Genomic DNA, 21,140 nt, shown 5'->3' on the forward strand with positions numbered 1-21,140 from the left:
TCGCCGTGGTAACCGAAAAGACAACAAAAATGGAGGCCCCGCTGGCATCTCCCGGGAAGCTGTTTGGCACAAGACTCTCTGACATGTTTGCTGAATTTTTAAAGGTTTAACGGGTCGGTTCCTGGAGGAGTAAATGAATACCTCTTGAGAATCAGTTCTACGCAGAATAAAGGCTTATATATTAACTTTTGTTTTTATTAAAATATTTGTATTTAGTTAGTGCCTGATCAATAGAGCAATATTGATTTCACAGTGTACACAAGATCTGCATATATTGGACTTTTTTTTTTCTATGAATACATCCTTTAACTACCAAGACTGAAAAGCATTTGATTGCACTTTAGAGGGCATGAATAGGTCATATAATTACATTGGAATAACCAGGTAACTACCAAGAGTTCCTGCTCTTACACGGTAAATACTGTCAAAATTACATGGAAATGGTCCTCAAACCAGCATTGTTACATGGTGTTATTGCATAGTAACACCATGGCATACATCATTTCCATGTAATTACATAGTTATTACATCAGTAGTTACCATGGTAGTGCAAGAGCCAGACAGTTACAAATGTAAACTAAAAGAACATTCATAAATTCAATGACAAATGTCTATTGAAGACACCTGAGAAAGACTTCTAACCAAAATGTTTTCCATTGCATGTAGTTTATTTTAGTTTCTATTGAAGACTTGAAACAGCAGGGGGTACTTCTCACAGGAGTAGACTCTGAGCATGCGTACTTTGAGGGGCAAAGAAAAAAAAAAAAAGAAGCTGACGCCCTGCTGTCATGAGAGATTTTTCCGCTGCCCATTTTCAATTCATTATGTTTCTTTTAGAATTTCTAAATAGTATTGTATGCCCTGTAATCTTAATTGCTCCCATACATTTTCCATCCCTACATTAGCTCGACACTCTCCAGTCCTGGTTTTCCAGATACATATTTTATTCGACAGAAACACAGTATTATTTATATACTGCCACCACACTATGACTTCCTGTGTTACAGGTAAAACTGTCACCTTCAAACATGCAACTCCTCTGTTTACTTGAAATCCATGCACTAGAAAACCAACACTGAACAGCAGTTTGATTTTTATTGCGTTGACTCAATTCTGGTGCTTTATTAAACCGCCTTTCCTTGTTTTGCTCCTGGGCTCAGCTTCCTCTCAAATGAAAACACCATTGTGGAATGGAAGTTGTCTTGCTTGTTTATCATGATGCAGTCATAGACTTCTGTGTGAAAATAATACTTCTTTAGTTTACTCGCTGGAGTTGTGTCAGAGGTGCTGCATGCATGTGAAAAGTGTGTTTGAGTTGTGTAAATAAAGTTGAAATGTTTTAAGTTTGGCAGCGATGTGGTTTTGGGGCTTAATTGGTGATCAATTAAACCGAGCCCAGTGCTATAAAAGAGGAGGCAGATCCTTTGTTTAGAATACGTAGGAGCAAGAGAGGAGAGAGTTCAGGGAATGAATTGCCCAGCCTGAACAGAGTGAACAGAACCGAAAGAAAGAAAGAAAGAAAGAAAGAAAGAAAGAAAGGAGAATGCACCATGATAGCTGTGCTTGGGTGCCGTTTTGGATTTGTTTTGTTTAAATCTTTTGTTTTGGTTCCTGTGTTTTGTTTATTAATAAATATGTGCAGAAATCTCTAAAACTGCAGTTGCTGCCTCTGGGTGTTTGCTTTTCCTGCCGCCTGCCACTTTGCCCCAGAGTATAGTATATAGTTATTCTTTATTAAACAAATTACAATGTTGTGAGTTGCACCATAATTAATATATATATATATATATATATATATATATATATATATATATATATATATATATATATATATATATATGTATTGAGCATGCATTCACTAATCTAACATTGTTACCATTCTGGTAACAATATGCATAAAAGCCACAAATCTAATCTATCAGCAAAACCATGTTTACACATCACAGTAATTTATCAAATAATTAACTTGCAAATTAGCCCAAGAAATTGAAAGGCCAACTGCAGAAAAAAAAGCACGGCCCTTGATTGGATTGTTTTTCCCATCTGATAAGGGGATATTTATTGATCTTGCCATTTATAATTTCTCCCGGCAGAACTGCCTGTTATCTCACCCCTGCACCTTGCCAAGAAAGATACTGAACAAATCTGCTTTTCTTCCTGAAAGACTTGTTTTCTTCCCCTTAAAACAGCTCATCCCCTGCCCGACCGCTTTGTGCATTCATATGAGGACAAGAGGCACCCAGTGATCGAGTGCAAGCTAAAATACCCTAAGGGAGTTTTATATTGTTTGTTGTTTAAGTGTTAAACATTATTTCTTTTAGTATAACTGCACCACATCGTATGAATAATAATGAGTGTCCATATCAAGCTGCATCACAATTGTAGGACCAGTTCTGTAAACACCATTGTAAAAATCTAAGTACTGACATTCTGTACCCTAACCGTTGTGCTGTAGTATACGTAATACATTCTTGTTACAAACAGACATGCAATGTTTCACAAAAATTCCACCAAAAACAAACCTAATTGTGACCTGGATGTGTACCACAACAAACTCAAACTTGCTGGCTTTTGAAAACTTGTAAGGGGTGAGGGAGATGACAAGGAAGATTAAGACTTAACTAAGAAGCTGAATAAAAAAAGACACAGATGAAGTGATGCAATGTTATGAGTGCTTATCAGATTAAACATTAAAACTTTAGATAACAGAACTGCCAGTGGCTTAAGTGAAATACACGTGTAATTCCATGGTAATGGCGTGTTACCATGTATTGACATCATGTAACTGTTGTTCACAAGACCGTTTCCATGCAATTGCACAGCAGTACTACTGTGCCAAGTTAAATTGTCCATTGTGCAGTAGCTCAGAATCAACTAGAAGTATCTGTCTAACAACCATGATTATACTGCAAAACGTAATTTATGGGGCAATTGTGCGATTATGTTTATTAATGCCACAAGATGAAATTGACAGCATAGCTCATTCAAGAGATAACACCCCTACAGAGTATGGAGTAGTGCACCTTTTGAGGAATGTGACTGGAGTTTAAATTGGGCCAGTTACTGGATTATAATTATTACATTCCAATATTTGGAATGGCTGTGGCAATATCCTAGATTTACCACACTCACACCAGTTTGTCTCTATTTATTCTAGCTCTAAAGCCATTGCAGATAAGATCTAAAAGCTCCCCAGCCAAAATAACCAGGGCACCGCTGCTTGTTCTTGGACGTTCTTGCCTGTTTTCAATAGCCGTCCCGTCTGCCAATGCAGAATAAATGTTTGTCCCTTTATTCCATATAATGGTTTCTGCAATGGTGATGGCCACACATCTTGCTGTATGTTGGGCCAGTGTTGGTGGTCACTATTGCAGGAACCATTTTTTAGGGAGGAAAAGGAAGAACAACCTTACCACCCAGGCGCTCAGCACTGGTAGTAAGTGAACAACATTTGGGTGCCATTGCTCTCGTAAGACAGCTTGCCCAAATCTTCTGTATCTGAGGAGACAATGTTGACTAAAACTAAGGGAAGACAAAGCCACTTTTTCAGGAACCGTGGCTTGAAACCTGGTTCCAGGAGACCTATTTTTAAGCAACTTTGCTGTATCAAACTCCAAGGTCTCCCCTGGTGTGCCAGTGGCCTGAAACCTAGTCTCCTGAAACTAAGTTCCAAGACAAAAAAGTGTCTTTGTGTTCCCTCAGCTTAAGGGATACCAAGATATTTAACAAGCAAGCACTCAGGAGCCAAAACAAGCAACCAAGGATCAAAAATACACTATATGTTTATCTGAAATATAACAAATTCATAAAGGCAATGTATATTAGATATTTCAAACCAGCAGCTGTTTAATGAAAGATATTTAAGTACAGGGGATTCTTTAGTTAAAGAAAATTAATGTCTGTGGCTGGCAATCCTTTCCAGTAACAGCTCACACAGCATTTATTTTCACCACAAAGAGGATTCATTGAGATGCAAATCACAAGAACAAAACAGGTGCCGCTAGAAGTGGAGAAAAGGGAGAAGGTGCCCTGAATATTTAGCAGTGTTTCAGTCTCCAAGTCAGTATCAACTCATTGCTTTATACTGCGCCCCTGCCTGTTTGTTCCTTGTCCGCATGAAACACTTTTTTAGTGGAGTGCGTGGCAGAACAATAGGTTTCCCTGATCCTCCAGGTTCTTTATTTAGCTGTGTGTGGCTTGTCACGGACACATGCGTTCTTGAGGTTGGTCCTCCTGGGCAGCTGTTCTCAGTGCTGTTGAAAACAGGTTTTAATCCTGCGTCTGAAATGGGAACCTGGATTACTCCACATGGATTAATTTAATGTGATGTGAGCTTAAGACAGAGATGCAACAATTAATAAGGAAGGAGTCACTTGATCTCAAGTGCAGCTCCAGCAGATATGGAGCAACCCATAAGGGTGAAAATAAAAAATGCTACAAGTATTTGTTATATATTTTTTCTTTTTCTGTTTGAAGTTTCACAGCTCTAGGTTGATTAGAAATGTGTGTTCTGTTTCGTCATTTTTGCCAATAATTTACATTGATGGCTAATAGTACTACTACCCCTACCTCCTTCTTCTTATTATTGGGTAGCGATTATAAAATCAAAAGATAAACAATGATCAGGATCCTTTTTGTAAAAAAGGTATTTCCTAGGACCTGATTGTATGTCTCCCAACCAGTGTGCAGAACTATAGCCCAGTTTAATCTGAAAATCAGAACCCCTAACTAGACTCCCACTGCATTGCAGTTTAATCCATTCCTGGTTTTACTAGAAGTTTAATTAGACACACTTCAGCTTGATACCTACACATGTGGCTAATCAAGCTTCTAATAAAACCTGGATTGGATAAACCTGCTATCCAATAGGAGTCTTACTTCCATCCCTGATGGAACTCTATTGATAGCAGGAGCTGTTAGCAGGGCACATACGTTCTGAGGTTAGTACACTCCCCATTGGCCAGCACGTTTTAATAACGTTTTATTTTCACTGGGCATTATTTTGCCACATTCTTTCAGGAATGGACAAATAAGCCGAGCAGCTCAGAGGAAAACCACTTTGTTTTACTACTGCGGTGTGCAGAAAGAAATAAAAATAGCTTCCAGTACTTTATTGCCATGGAAGCATAACTCCATATATCCTTGGAGACAGGCCTCAGTGTGACACATTTCAAAAGACGCATTCAAAGTGCATTTACAGATCACGAGGTTCAGGTAGGATTGGGGCTAGAAGTAGAACCTTGGTTAAATCAAAGCCCACTAATTGTCAGAAATGTACCTCTAATTAACATGAATGATTAATTGAAAGGGTTCTGAGTTTTTTTTTTTTCAAAAAAAAAATCAAAAGAAAGAAAGAAAGAAAGAAAGAAAGAAAGAAAGAGAATGCACCATGATAGCTGTGCTTGGGTGCCGTTTTGGAATTGTTTGGTTTAAATCTTTTGTTTTGGTTCCTGTGTTTGGGTTACTAATAAATATGATATACTGTAATTAATTATTTGTCTGCCTCCTTTTTGCTGGTACGGGAAATCAGAAACAGTTTTTTGCAGTGACTCCTTCAAACAGTATTTTGCATAATGCATTTCATATCAGAGACAGAGAAAGGCGTTTTTTCAACAAAAAGTCAATGCAAGTTTATTGCCGTCCACTGAAGTCTTTAAAATTCTAGCTCGTATAAAGTTAACCCAAGACACTACTTCAAATTTAGCACAGAGAGAAGAACGACAGTTAGCAATGCATGGTGCCTACCAGGTGAAGTAGGAGAGAATTATGTGCTAACAAGGAATTATGGGCTGAATTTCCCTCTCATTCCCAAACTTTCCATATGTTCTCAATAACATTAGAAGTACACTTATGAAAATGCAATCACTCCGATTCAGTTGCTCATATTTTGTGTCTCAGCTGTGTTTAAGGGATTCCCCGGTGACTCCCCCTCTATCATGTCACCAGACTGAAATGGTCATCAGCTGCTTGAATTTCTCATGAGAGCAGTCACCCTTCACTTGGCTGCAAAATGCAGTTTACATTACAGGACAATGAACTCCCCGACAAGCGCTCAATCATGCCAGCTCTGTACTGTAAAAACGGAGAGAGAGAGCTAACCAAGCAGAAACAGCCCCTGCCAGCCTTGGCCGGCTGCTTTTAAACCTTTTCATCATTTTGTTTAATAGATAAACCTACAGGATGAGCAGGAAGTCTTTCAGTTGACAGGCATCCTGCATTTGGAAATCAGAATCCTCCGCAGTTTTTAAAATCACGTTTTATCACGGTTTTTAACTTTCGTTTTTTCTTTGTCTTTAATTCTAATTTTATGAAATTTTACTTTTAGACTTTAATTGTTCTATACTTTTTAGAAACTAGCTGTTTATCTAATTTTTAAATTAAAACCACATTTTTGTTCTCTTATTTCAGTGTTACTACATTTTGTATTACTATTTTTAATTTAATGGTTTATTTGTTCATTTATGTGAAGCGCTTTGGGATCCTTGTTGACGTGTTTTGCTTTATTGTACATGTTCAGATACAGGATCACACAGATAGACATCCTCTATACACAGCCTTCGAACAAGCGCTATAAATATTGGTATTTGCATCACAGTTTGGCAAAGGGTTCTCTATATGAAAAAAAAAGTGTGAACCAGACATTGTTTAGAGCAGGTTATCAATAACCTGTGCTAAATAAGGTCCTTAGCAAGTTTCATCAAGATATTTGAGCATCAAAAGAAATGTATCACTTATATTTGGATAAAATTCACTAGATGTGATTGAAAAATTATAAACTTTAGAGCAGGTGCAGTGACTTTTTACTGTGCTAATTAACAACTGACATCACGAAGATGCTGCAAAATGATCTGTCGATCTTGGGCAGGTACTGTGACTCTTGGTCTCCCAGTTCGTGGCCTGTCATTGACAGAGTGTGTCTGGTTATACCATCTTGCCAGGTTTGAAATTACCGGCTGTGAGCACCCAAGACGGTGCCCTAGTCCAGCCTCCAACATGCCGATTGCACGAAGGTGCTGCTTTCTTGACTGACATATTCTGGGCAACAGTGTGGAGTAGTGGTTAGGGCTCTGGACTCTTGACCGGAGGGTTGTGGGTTCAATCCCAGGTGGAGGACACTGCTGCTGTACCCTTGAGCAAGGTACTTTACCTAGATTGCTCCAGTAAAAACTCAACTGTATAAATGGGTAATTTTCTGTGATTTTCTTTATTGCTTGCAATTCAACAGCTGAGACCACTTCATATTCAGTCCAATCAACTGTCTATGCTTTAGTCATAGTCACTGAAGCGTGTCATGGTCAAGGATGAATGATCGAGTGATTAAAAAGAAACCAAAAACATTTAGTCAATGTCCTTCATTTATATACCTTATTTTTTTCGAAAATAAATGCGTTATAATAGTGATAAGTTTCTTTTGATGCTCGGTATATATTGTTCACTAGAGCTGCACTAACCATTATTCAGATCAAGCTCTCCACAGGGGAAGGTCACTGGTGTTGATCGGGCTAATTTACCATTCAAAGTGAAACAAGTGAAGAAACAGCTGCTTGGGTTTGTGTGGGCTGCTGTTTGTGACAGGGTAGCATCACGGCCCAAGCTGTTATCAACAGGAAAGAGACAGAAAGCTGCAGTTTAAGCACGTATGCACACGTTTATTTAACAAAACAAACACATAAACAGGAACAAAATAAACACCACACAAGGGACAAAACAAAAGGTTCAACCAAAAGAACAAATCACTTGTAGGCTGGGCATTAGCCTTCACTGCAATGTTACAAAACAAAACAAAACTCACAGCACAAACTCCTCCGACAAACAAAGGATTTTGCTTCCTTTTATACATGTGGCCACCCCCCAATTAGTACCAATTACCTAATCAGACCTGTCAACTCTCCCGTATTCACCGGGAGTCTCCCGTACTTTAGGGAGTCCTGTGGCAGACATGCATTCAGTGCGCGAGGCAAGTTCACATACTTAGCCACGCACCTGTACCCCCCCACCCCCCACTGCCGTGCCACACTGTTCAACACAGAGTCTAACAAAAGCAGCAAGCATCACAAACCTAAGCAGCTGCTTCTTCCCTTGTTTCACTCTGAATGGTGAATTAGCCCGATCAACACCAGTGACCAGGGTGTGATTTGTCAGTGGAGAGGATAAAATAGACAAACAACAACACATCATGGCAAGCATCTGTAGCACACGATTTAAACAGTTAAGAGCATCACAAAGTTAATTATTTATATCGAATCAACTGCTAAAAAATCTTTAGGAATCACACATTTGCCAAATCTGCCATCACGCAGGATAAATGCAGTCATTTTTATGGATACGGTATCAAAAGACAATAACAAAAACTATGTACGTTTACAGCGACTAAAATGATGTTAAAATGCACTCATGACAAGTACTTATGTTGTTGCACATAACCTAACTGATAACTAATCTCTTCATTTCATTAGTATAGTATACACTTCCGATGACAATAAAAAAATAACGGTTTGAAATACAGCAACTGAATGACGCTCATAGTTGATTTTCATTGGTTAATTTGTCTTGCTACAGTACGTACAGCACTACTGTTGGATGACAATAACGGGTGTCTGTGTTTAGTTTGAAAAATCTTTTTTTTTCCATTTTGCTAAACTAAAAAGAGCTGTCTTTCATCCATTACTCAGCAGGAATCAGAATCCTATCATCGCTGCAAATACGATTTAGCATAATGTAGGTTTTTAAGTGGTTAGAGGGGCTATTTCTTACACACTCTTTTCAGTGTCAGGGAGTCTGTCACACAAAGAGAAAATACACTCTCAAATTGATTAGAGGCAGTCACCGAACACTTTTTAAACATATCATAACTCATTAAATATCAATAAAAAAAAAAAAAAAAGCTGATATTAATATATTGAATCTGTTTATATAGATTCTGTTGGCTTAAATGTTGAGAACGCTTGGTCATTGACTGAGTGCGAGACTTGCATAAACTCAGCAACATTATAAGTGTAGTTGCTGCTTCTGTGGTAGGTTCCAATGGGGACGATGTGACTTTAGTGATTACAGGATGACGCACTGCAAGATAAAACAGTAATGCATTTATGTATCACTGTCTGTGCTGTTGTTAGATTAGATTAGACTTGACTAGTAAAGCAATAAACATTGGGAGGAAGACACAGAACAGTCTCCCTCCGAAGGTCACCTGTGTTGTAGTTTATTAACCTTTAAATGGCTGAATTGTCAGAAAAGGGCGTTAAACAAAGGGGATTCCAAATTATATCATATAGTTACGGTGGCATTATTTTCACTGTAAAAGATTGCTTATTTCCTGGTCTAAAAACAGGTATTCCAAGATATTTCAAGATTAAGCACAATATTTATTAAAGCAGAAAAAATTGTTGACCCATTCAAAATTAATCACTTTCGAGACAAAAAATGTTCCTAAATATTTAAATGCTAAATTGTAGAATTTATTTATTTATTTATTTATTTATTTATTTATTTATTTTAATTCCACCATTTATAGACATTCTAATTTCACCATCAGTAAATTGTCCAAATAAAATAAAAACATAAATGAATGTGAAAACAACAACAGACACATGAAATGTCCCCCTTCTTGTTCTGGAGAGAGCGATCTTTAGCAGAAATATTTCCCATCTTTAATGCAGCTTTTTTGTTGAAGACATTTTAAAGAAATCGTGCAGCTCTATGCAGTGTGTGTTCAATCATTTACTGGAAGCAAACTAAACCGGCTGCCAGGTTCCTAAATGCAGGGTAACAGGTAGTGCGTCAAAAAGGCAAACGTTTGTTACATTGATTTTTAGTAATAAATATGTATATTTACACTATTCTTTCAGCAATGGGAATTTTCACAGAGAACTAGACATTACACAGCAATGGGTAAATCCGTGAAAAGAATACAGCCTTACATACAATACTCAAGCACATTTCCAGAACTCAAATCCTAGTCCAATGATAGCGTAAAACATCTTGTGATACTCTGTTTCAAATTAAGCTAGCAGGAGTAACAGGCTGCAATACATAAACTTAAGTAGGCCTGTGAGTTAGCTGTAAGACCGTGGACTGACATTCTAAACTGATGAATGATGATATCGAAGAGATACAGACATCTATCAGTCAAACCACTTCAAGACCCCAATCGAGCCAAATTCACCAAACATCATTTAAAGAGCAAACGGCTTCACCTTTAATTGGTAATGCTAATTATCAACATGCATGTCCCAGGCATCAGGTCACAGGAGAGACGTCAGTACATCAGTCCGTCGTTTGTCTGCATGTCAGTCTGTTCACTAGTGTTGCACAAACAGATTATTCAAGTATTATCAAGCTCTTCAGAGCGAGGGAAGCAGCTGCTTGGGTGTGTGTGGATAGCTGTTCTCCACAGTAAGAAAAGCAGCAATCATCACACATCCAAGCAGCTGTTTCTTCACTTGTTTCACTCTGAATGGTCAATCAGCCCGATCAACACCAGTGACCGTCACCTGATTGTCAGCGTCTGATTTCTGCAGAGACCTCAATCCCACTAATCGAATAATCTGTTCGTGCAGCATTACTGCTCACGTGTCCATCTAATTCATTTTAATCTCTGCTTAATGGAACCCGTCCCTCTCTACTGTATAAAATCTCTAGAAAGTACCCTGAGATTGACACATTAAGCGCACACTGCTACAAATGTAATGTATAGTACAGTGCATCTTCTTATTCTCAGAGATTAGACAAAGAGACCTGTTGAGAGAACCAATAAGTATCATGCAACGTATTTCTTAAGGAATACAGAATGATTTATGTGTGTGGTCTTTCATATTGTTTTCTGTGGGCTAAGCATACAAACTCACAGCTTCTTATTGGATGCAACATTACCCCCCACACACACACACTTTTAATGGAAAAATAAACTTGCCTTACCTTAAATATATAATTCGACAAAGAATTTGAATAATGTCTTTCATTGACTATATCTGGTTGCTCTTTTTTATGTTCTAAATTATTTTTCATTACTATTTTTTATTATGGTAAATTACTGCGCTTATTTAGGCACTCTACGACTTGACTGGGGAAAGATAACGTAGGTTGATTGGAGTTCACACAAAAAAACTAAACAAAACCAAAAAAAAAGGTAACCTTTTCACTTGTTAATGCATGTCTTTGTTTTTCGCTGTTCTACATTTTTTTAATGCAACTTTTACACAACAGTACTCACACACTTTTGGTCACCATCATAACTGTTGCATGAAACCAGACTGTAATAATCCAACACCTCTGCACTTAAGCATTTGTATAACAGCTGACAAGTGTTCAGCTGATATCCCATCAAGCCTTTCTTCTTAAAGGCGTACAGCTGTCATGTGCTGTCATTCTTTTTTTCAGCCAGCAACACCCAAGTGATCTAGTCTGCTAGAAGTGCAAACAATCCTTATTGTTAAAGGCAGTGTAGCATCTGCAAGACGGGTGGATCGAGTTTTTTCAGCCGGGCGGCGACAGCCATTTCGCTGGATGGCATGCCGGGCTGAAAAGACCTGGGGAGAACCCTGCCCCAGGCTAGACTACACTGAGTTAGACTGGATTTCATCAGCACTGTGCATATTCCCTCACTGAACTGAGCTCAACATGAGTTTGTAGAACTGGTTTAGTTTAGAAAGAGAAAGAGGGTTAGCAGCCAGCAACATGAGCCCTGCCTTCGCAAACAGGAAACGGGACAAAGGGGTCGGCTGGGTTAGAATACTGAAAAAAAAACAAACAAAAAAAAAAAAGTTATAAATAGAAAACAATAAAAAGGGCAGAAATCAAAGACAAACCCAGAGGGGGACTGACTTCCACCCTCATCAGCAGATTGAACCAAGAAATGCAAATCTCTGCAGGTTCCAACATCATCAAGTCTGGTTAATTAAAAGGCAGCTGTAAACAGTTTAACCGTGTCTCCTGGGACAGCTGTATTTCTTTAGGTATTTTAAACTGGCTCTTGAGAGTGTTCCTGAACAAAAATAAAACATCCCCCGTGACACTCATTCACGTTGCAACAATTGCCTAACCCTTTCCATTTCAACCAGCCAATGCAATTCATTGGCACGCGTAGAAATTATGTTCACAGTATTTTCTCACTCAAGAAAGAAAAAAATTAATTTTGAAAATTGATTTTATTTCCTGTAGAATCAAAAAACAAATCTATGTACTCAATTCCAAGTCAGAGCCTTAAAAAGTGGCTGGCCACCATCATCCAGACAGCAAAAGTCAAATTATGTTAATTTTTTTAGCCATTCTGGCTTGAAGGTTATATAACACTACAAATATGAAGACTGTGTTTGAAATGGTGCAGAACCCCCCCCCCCCCCCATAAGAGATGATAACTAGTAATAGATCGCTCACAAAATGTTTTGCGTGTGAAAGAAAGAAAAAACAGACACTCCAGTAAACACCCGCACTCCCACTCAAACCTCAACTTGAAAAAGTAACACCGAGCACAGAGGTTAGGAATATTTCTCACAGTATTGCTGAGCTAACTGTTTCAGCAGTAACCCCCCCAGGGATAGGAACAGAAACTCAATGGGAAGAAGCACTTGGCATCAGGGTCTGAAATACTTTATAGGCAAGAACACCAGTAGGATTCTTACTTAGAAATAGCACATCACTAGGCTTGCTACTTTTCGATATTAATCGGTAAAGCTAGTTAAACATCAAATTCCCAACAAATGAGTTCGACTGAAATAAATTTATTTACGATAAATGTCCACTGGCTATTTTTAATTTTCTTACCAAAAATAATCATTTAGAAATCATCTCTAGTTTGTGTAGTTTTTATACTTGCTGTCTGTCCCGTCTCCTCTCCGCTCTGAATGGCTGGGGTCGCTGTCAGTCATCTCAGTGGTCCGTTAGTACTGTAGTTTCACCCTGTTCTGACAGATCTCGTTGACTGAAGCAGTGCTAGAATGCTCTCATTTGCCACCTACAGCGCCTGTCATTCAAAGCGCCTACTTTGAAATTAGCGGGTTAAGGTGTACGTAAGCTTTTACTTTAGGTAAACGGTGACAGTTACTAGTTTGATTTGAAAATGGAGAAAAACACTTAATGAATATTGTGCACAATACCCTGGCCGATGGCTGAAGTCTCCGCGGCAGGACAAATCGGGACCATCTGCCTTGCCTGTGAGAGGGGTGGAGCTCAGACTCCGAATAAGAAGTGCAAGTTAGTTCTGTTCAACTGCCTAATGTTTTGTTCTGTGCATATTATTTTTACTCATAAATGTATGCTATAAAGGTCTGTGTAATGCACTTTTATAGGCTGCATTTACTATGATTTATTTGATACCATTTTCAAATGTATAGCTCTGCTGTGACCAAACGTTATTTCAATTAGATGTTGGTAACCATGGTTTTGTTGTATGTTGAATATGATATAAAGGGGTTTCGCTAAATGAGACATTTTTCAATGGCATAAAAAGTCAGTTAGTTTTTTTTTTTTTTAAAGCATAAAGGTCGATTTCACCCGTTCTCTGCTTGAATTGAAAAATAGATCGAAAAAACATTAAATTCTTTGTAAAATAATAAAACAAAAATAAATCGTCGATTTGGCAAAAAAAAATTAAAATCGAATAGTAGCAAGCCTACACGTCACTCATTTATTTACATGGCCCATTCTGATTTTTATATAAACTGCAGGTTTCCCACAAATAAAAATTATGCCAACTTTTTTTCATGAGGTACATGACACAGGATTTACTGACAGGTTGGATCTGGTCATCCAAACTGTCATTTTCCTTCTCGTGATACTTGAACTACCACTCCATTCCTGAAGGGGTGAACAGGCTGCCCAGTAGCAATGGCAGGCTGAGAGGTTTCTGTACAGTCTCTTGATTTCCGTCAGGGTGAAATTTATGAAGAACTTCAACTGGTCTACTTTAGAACACCATCTTTACATAGCAGAGCTTTTATGATTCTTGCTGAGTTGCCAATTCGGTTGAAGTCAAAAACTATGCAAAAAGGCTTTTTATTTGAAAAGTTATTTCCATAAATATATCTTTATTACAGCGCTTGTTTAAATAACAAGCATGCAAAGTACATATGAAAGTAGAAGAAATCTATGAATTACACCCATAGCATGCCTGACGCACTGTGTTGCATTTTCACTCAACAGTCTTTGCAGTAACCGCCCTTCATGTTCCAACCTTGAGAAAGCAAAGGAGTTCAAGCCAAGCGTAAATGCTTCTCAACAAGTGCCGCTATCAGACTTTGTGCAGGTCTTTCTTAGTTCACTCTGATACAGGCTGTCGATAGGGTGGAGGGCCACTGCAGACAGCAAGGACAACACTGACTCAACAGGACCAGTGTACAATGTGTTTGAACTGTTGAGGAGGAATATGTGGCCAGTCCGCAATGATTACCAGCTTCTTATTCCTTCAGAGAAGTTGGGGCTGGGAATCGGTAGACGTGACCTTACTCTGTGAGCCAAATAGACTACAACTTTCAGCTGTCTATCGCCACGTTGAACTCACTCAAAAGTATTTCATTGGGTTAATGGCTTTGAAAACAGACAAATTGTGCTTTAGTAGAATCAAAAGGCAACAAAACAAACGCCCGAAGCAGTGTCACAGTCTTATCTACCCTGATAAAACATTAACTGCTATGCAATGGGAGTCTTGTTTCCATCCCTTTTGCAGTTTAAATTGAGTTTCAAAATCCTAAAGTCCTGTTAGCTTTTAGAGGGTGTCTACCTGCAAGACAACGATCACTGTACTGGGATACATAGTGTACTCTGCGCCCAGCACAGGAAGACTAGTGCTTGCTGCTTTTCAGCAGCAGGGCTCTGAACAAAACACTTAGGCAGTTCTTATATAAGCGATGGAAATGACACTCCTGTTGCACAGCAGTTTGATCCATTCTTGGTTTTACTATGAGTTTAGCAAGGCAGTAAAGACACCCCTGAGCTTGTCACCTATACACACTGTGGCTAATCAAGCTGGCAGTAAAACCTGGAATGGATAAAGCCGCTATGCAATAGGAGTCTTATTTCCATCCCTGTCTATTCACTATACTGCACTGAATATCACACTCTCAAGCTTTGATTCAGCTCAGGCAGCAAAACAGACATTAAAAAGGGTTACTGAAAAGGCTTTACAAACACACAGACACAAAGGACTTGCTTTTTCAAAATTGGTTACAACCCTCATAAATATGCAGAAACTCATTTTAACATCAAATATGTGAAAACGTCTACTGACCTATTATTGTACTTATCAACAAGCCTCCTATACACATTCAAACAATGAAGACCCCATGCAGTACATATCAACACATTCAAACAATGAAGACCCCATGCAGTACATATCAACACATTCAAACAATGAAGACCCCATGCAGTACATATCAACACATTCAAACAATGAAGACCCCATGCAGTACATATCAACACATTCAAACAATGAAGACCCCATGCAGTACATATCAACACATTCGCAAACAAACCATGCTCTTAAAAAACAAGCCACCCACTATCTCACAAAACGTCCAATGTAATCTTTACCCCCCCCCCCCCCCCCCAATAACAACGCACCCTTATGTGGCGAGAAAAATACACATTTCAGTTCGACACAAATAACTCCTTACATCTCGAGAAACGACGGCATGCAGTTAAATGTATGAGTGGCAGGACGTGAAAGGGGGCTGTTGTACTAAGACTGTATGGTAACCATATGCCAAACCGTGGTTGGGGAGACTGTATTGTAGCCGGCCGCTGTATTGTACTAGTGTACGTGAACACACAGGTGTGGCACTTACCCAAACCTACAGCCTACTACTAGTCTCACATTACAAGAGCTGAAAACGACCCCAAAGAAACACTTTTTTGCAAAGCATTTATATATAAAAATAAACGTCTGCACATAGGAATAATTAACATTTAGAGCGCACGGTTGTAAACCTAGACTACCAGCCCGTAACACATAAATAGTCAAATGTCGTGAAACCCATGGCATGATAAACTGCTGATATTCTATACGAATAGTAAAGCGGACACGTGATTTACTACGTTGAGGTGTACTTATTTATTCGAATAACGCCGAGATAGAAACAGTGTTGCTCTGTTCTTGCTGTAAACCCCTTGATACTGCCTTTAAAAACAAACAGTCAAACCAATTTACTAATGCCTCTACATTGCATTAAAAAATAAAAGTTTAAAGGTATTTGCATGTGTGTGTACTTATGCCATTTTATTAAATTAGTGTTCACTCAAATTATAACTGTGCATGGGGGGGAACTATTTACTGTATAATCCTAAAACGATGACAATCTTAATAAAGCAACGATACATTCGCCTCTGGTGTTCCTAACAGTTCGACGCAAACTATAACTCAAAACAAAACAACTTACCTAAGGCGGCCGTAGAACAAAACCACACTGCTTTTCCTCCTCCGGTTACCGTATGGCACTAGTCATTTTGCACGAAAAAAAAGCGTGCAAACCTAGTTCAAACCAAAAAAGGATGAGTTTATCGCCCGTTCTACTCCATCAAAAAAAGGAACTATATAGCTGTCTTGCTAAACAAAGCTGATAATAATTTGGGGAAACAGGTAAAGTACACGTACGCAAATAACCACGTACAGTTGATCCGAGTGCACTACCTTTACTGGTGTTGTCTCTCTCCAATGTTGATATTTTGTTACGGCTCGTTTTTCCAAATGGCCCGCCTCACCTCTCCTGTTTCTCCGCACACAACAGCGCCCTCTACACACTATCTCTTCTCAAGACCTCTTTCTTTTAAATCGCATCCCACATTTACATTTATTTTTTAAATCTGACCAGGGTTGCAAATCCTGTAAACACTGACTAAACACTGATAACAATACACTGATAAAGGTGTATTGTAAGGCTCTGCACATTGAATATCCACCTGCAAAAAAAGATCCACGGTGCCATTTACTCCAGGCACAAACAATGGCCTACATTCTCAAAGCTATTTACTCCAACGTTGTTTTCAGAAAGCAGAAACGCACCCAATAAAGTTACCAAACTATATTTATATAAACTACTCAGACTTCTATCTTAGAAACTTGGAAGTAGTCTTAAGTGGTTTCTTATTCCTTATAATGGTGGGTTGTATTAGGTAAAAATGAGCTAATGGCTTTTTGGAGGAGATTGCTTTGAGTATCTAGCCCAGTATTTATTGTGAGGGTTCTAATTATGTGAAGCTGCTGTTTGTGTTTCAGGAAGGCTTGGTGTGCCCTATCGAACACTTCTGGCAGCATAGAGAGGAGGGGGGCCGTCGGGGCAGGAGCTCCCCAATCCTGCAGCCAGCTCTCAGTGTCCCGGGACAGTCGAGGGGGAGGGGTGCTCTAGAGGAGGTGGGAGATTCACCTTTCATCCCAGTGTCGGTAGAGGTACGCAGGGGGTACCGTGAAGGAGATTATACATACGAACAAGACGGGTGTCCCAGTTTTAGCTCAAGAATGTTCATCCAATTGTGATTAATTTTATGATGTGGCACTGTTGTAACGGCATGGAAACAGCAGAACAATACGTGATTTCACTCTTCCTATAGCTGTGGGTGGAATGAAATGACATCACGACGCAGTGACAGCACTGCTTGGTATGTTTGTAACTCACCTGACTGACTGAGCTATTTAGAGATAACTAACATATTGCATGTACGGCAGATAACAGTATTCCAAATGGATAAAAGCTCATACAAAGTGTTTTTTGTTTGTTTGTTTTTTACATTATAAACGTTTACCATGGTTTGTTTGCAGTTTTATCATGCTTTTCCCATGTTTTTACTATGTAATTTACCACAGGTTTGCCATGTTTATTAATATGCTTTACCATACCTCATTATTCTTTACAATGCTTACCTATGCTTTACTAGTGTCAACTTTACCTTTCAGAGAGACATTAGAAAAAAGGGAATGTCTTTATTCTGTAGTATGCTTTTATTGAGCAGAGCTAGCAGAGCTAGTAGAGCTTGAAGTTCAGTGCGTCCCCTAGTGTTGGCAATAACCAGGGCATGCTTTTTCTCTTGTCCCAGGTGGAGAAGAGGCGCAGCAATGAAGTGGCGCAGTGGAAGGAGCTGGAACGTCTGCGAGAGATTGAGGGCCTCTAGAGGAACACTACATTAGAAATGCCGCCGTCATTACAGATCTCAGACCCAGAGAGGAGAGAGAGCTCGGCAAACCCCCAGAGACTTGAAATGAAAGCGCTGCAGATCCATGGGCACAGCCTGGAGGAGTACCGCAAGGTCTACAGCACCGTCGTGAAACACATGCTGAAGAACTCCTCAGGAAACCCCAAGGGTTACAGTCTGGAGCTGGGCCCGCAGATCAAGCAGAGGCTGTGGGAGGTGCTTAGCTGCCCCCTGCTGGTGCGCAAGAGGAGCGCCCCGCCCAGCACCTCCTGCTGCTCCAACCAGACAGCGGCCAACATAGCAAAGCAATAGTTAGCTGTGCATATTTCTAGGATTTATTTTATTATTTTTATATACGCAACAAATAAACTGAGTTACCCCCCACCAACCCCCAAATTTCAAATTCCAACTCATTTTACAAATACTGACTGGACTTGAGCCTAATAGTGCAAAACTGTTGCCCCGAGGTTAAAAAATTTACTGACACTTGAGAGTCACCATTGGCCTGTTTGTGAACAATAATGCAGCTTTAATATACATATATAAAAAATGTTCAGGGTGAAGTTTCCTAACTTGACCTTGGATAAAGGCACCTGCTAAATAAACTAATAATAATTATAATATAAACCTTGTACAGCTGATTCAAATTGAGTGTCGCCGTAGTTACAGAACTCTGGCCAGTTTGAATTGTAACTGGAGTTCTAACAGAACTGTGTAACTGCTCAGCTCAGCAGCGTCTTCAGTTAACAGCAAAGCAAAGGGTCTTATATTTTTATTATTTAGAGTTTCAACTATTGAAAAGCTACAATTCACACTTCTGCACATTATCCCTTAATTTGAGGATGCAAAAACAATTAAACGATTCACACTGCCTCTTGCTATTTAATTACCCAGTAATTTATGGTTTATTGGAGTTATATCAAGACTTTAAAATCTATTTTCTTACCTGTAATGTCCTCTCCCCCTACCATTGATTCATGGGATTCTTATATGGGCTACAGTGAAAGTAGTAAACTCTGGGTGCATCCACTTGGAACTTAATTTGAATGTTCTCAAGATTAAAACTCCTTATGCATGATATACAGTAATTAACCCCCCTTTTTGATTATTTCAAAATAAAATAATTTATAATGTCCAGTTATGTGTTCAAAAAGTTAGAACAAGTCAAGATAAAATAGTTATAATAATTGTAACATTTAAGATATTGGAAGGAACCACTGTCCGGTCAAATAGACACAAAGGATTATAGGAGGGTTAAAATAACAATAATACTTTTCTGAAACCCTACCCGCCAGACCGCTCTAATTTGAGGGTTTAAATGCAGCGTAAAGGAACTGATTTACTCCCACCTTTCACTTCCAGAGCTCAGCAACTCTATGAAATCAAGCCACCTTGATTGATAATAATAATAATAATAATAATAATAATAATAATAATAAATTATATCCCTACATGCCAGTTTTGATGATACACTTTAAAAAACAATGCTGAAATTGGCTTCTTATTTGGCCAGCTTCCTATTCGCATTCCTGCGAATAAATAACTGGGGTATTTCAAGGGTAAAATTGCTTTGGAACACTTATTTCAAAGAGGCCATTGTCACTGAGGGGGATGCCCTCTAAGTCACCCATAAGTTTTTATCCCAGCCCAAAACGGAGTTTGATGCACTACTACCAATTAAAGTTAGTAACTTTCCGAAGCCTAAATCCTGGACGTCAAATTTGCAAAGACTGTAACTCAGAGTTTCCACGCTCATCCAATCTGCAGTAAGGAGGTGTGAACTCAAAACATGTCAATGGGGGAGTTTCCATGTGGGTTCTAATTTTGCCCGAGATATTGTGCTCGAGCCAAATGAAAAATGACCCATTATTACATGTCAGGTTTCCATTGGCTCAGTTTATTTTACTCAAAGCCACCCCAAAGTTTACCTTAAGGATATCTCAAATTTCTGAATTATCAACGTGACTTAAAGTTGTGTAAGTCTTTTCAGAGACTTCATGTGGGTTTCAACAATCGAAAACCATTCTAGGTATCGTCTTCAACATGGCGACTTTAATCAGGGACTAACAATACAGTACAGGCATTCAACATGAACTCAGGGCTGGGTGCTTGCTGTGTGAGCACCCACAACAAGCTACTCGCTTTCGTGCTGAGGGGGGAACTGCGTTGCTGCTAAACATTCCCTCCAGGAAATTATATCTCACAAACTCTTGTGTTGATTCCATTGCAGTTCAAAAAGTTCCTACTAGTTTCTATTTAAAAACACATTTAGCAAATGTTATTGGTTTAATTCTAAACATTATATTTAGTTTAACTTTCAGATGTTAACAATCAATGGTATTTAAAGTTTCTAATTATTTCAACTTCTACCCCTTGCGTTGTGATCGAGGCACAGCAGAGAAGGGAAATTGCCATAGTTTCATGTGTTGGCCTTCGCATTCTATAACCAAAAATGTGAAGGAAAAAAACAACTATACAGATCACAAAATATGCACACTGCTGTCTCTATATAAAGAGAACAAGGAAATTCTTAATTCTAAGATCAACACGACAGTAATATTTAGTCAGAAGAATGATAAATGGTTGGCTATCCAAACATCGGTCAACGCAATGGGAGCACAGGCGAGATCTATTGAAGAAATCAAGCACAAATGGAAAGACTTGCTCTCTAGAGCAAAGAACGATTACTCAAATAGGAAATACCCCAAAACTGGTGGAGGCCCAAAACCTGTTGAGGGCATTTATACAGACATAATACTAGATATAGGCGAGGATTCACCAAGCCTAGGCAACGCAGGGTGGTCGAGAGCTCTATAGTGCAAAAGAATCTCCTACGTAGGACTTTATATCTCCTACCTAGGACTTTATATCCCCTACTTAGGACTTTTATATCTGCTACTTAGGCTTTTTTTATTTTAAGTCCTAAGTAAGAGATATAAAGTCTTAAGTAGAAGATACTTTATTTTTTTTTAAATTTGCACTAAGACGCTTCCGTACCGTACATTTGGACATTTTTTAAAATA

General features: G+C 38.8%; 2 protein-coding genes across 13 annotated transcripts in view; one reads left to right on the forward strand and one right to left on the reverse strand.

Annotated features, from left to right (window-relative positions):
• LOC117419762 (epidermal growth factor receptor kinase substrate 8-like) overlaps positions 1-16,867 on the reverse strand; it is an 87,745-nt gene extending 70,878 nt beyond the window's left edge. For 6 of the 12 annotated variants that reach the window (XM_058986389.1, XM_058986387.1, XM_058986384.1 and 3 more), the window contains exon 1: positions 16,371-16,863. The gene's annotated coding sequence lies outside the window, so the exon portion shown is untranslated. Of the gene's footprint in view, positions 1-16,370 lie in introns of all 12 variants that reach the window. The other 6 variants (XM_058986381.1, XM_058986385.1, XM_058986386.1 and 3 more) reach the window with 4 other exon arrangements.
• Positions 16,868-17,171: 304 nt separating this feature from the next.
• Positions 17,172-18,772, forward strand: LOC131697364 (uncharacterized protein C22orf31-like). Its single transcript, XM_058985445.1, has 2 exons — positions 17,172-17,377; positions 18,022-18,772. The coding sequence occupies exon 2, from the start codon at positions 18,115-18,117 to the stop codon at positions 18,427-18,429; it is 315 nt and encodes a 104-aa protein (XP_058841428.1). The 5' UTR covers positions 17,172-17,377; positions 18,022-18,114; the 3' UTR covers positions 18,430-18,772.
• The last annotated feature ends 2,368 nt before the right edge of the window (positions 18,773-21,140 follow it).

Source organism: Acipenser ruthenus, chromosome 14 (assembly GCF_902713425.1).
Source record: "Acipenser ruthenus chromosome 14, fAciRut3.2 maternal haplotype, whole genome shotgun sequence".
NCBI classification, from domain to species: Eukaryota; Metazoa; Chordata; class Actinopteri; order Acipenseriformes; family Acipenseridae; genus Acipenser; species Acipenser ruthenus.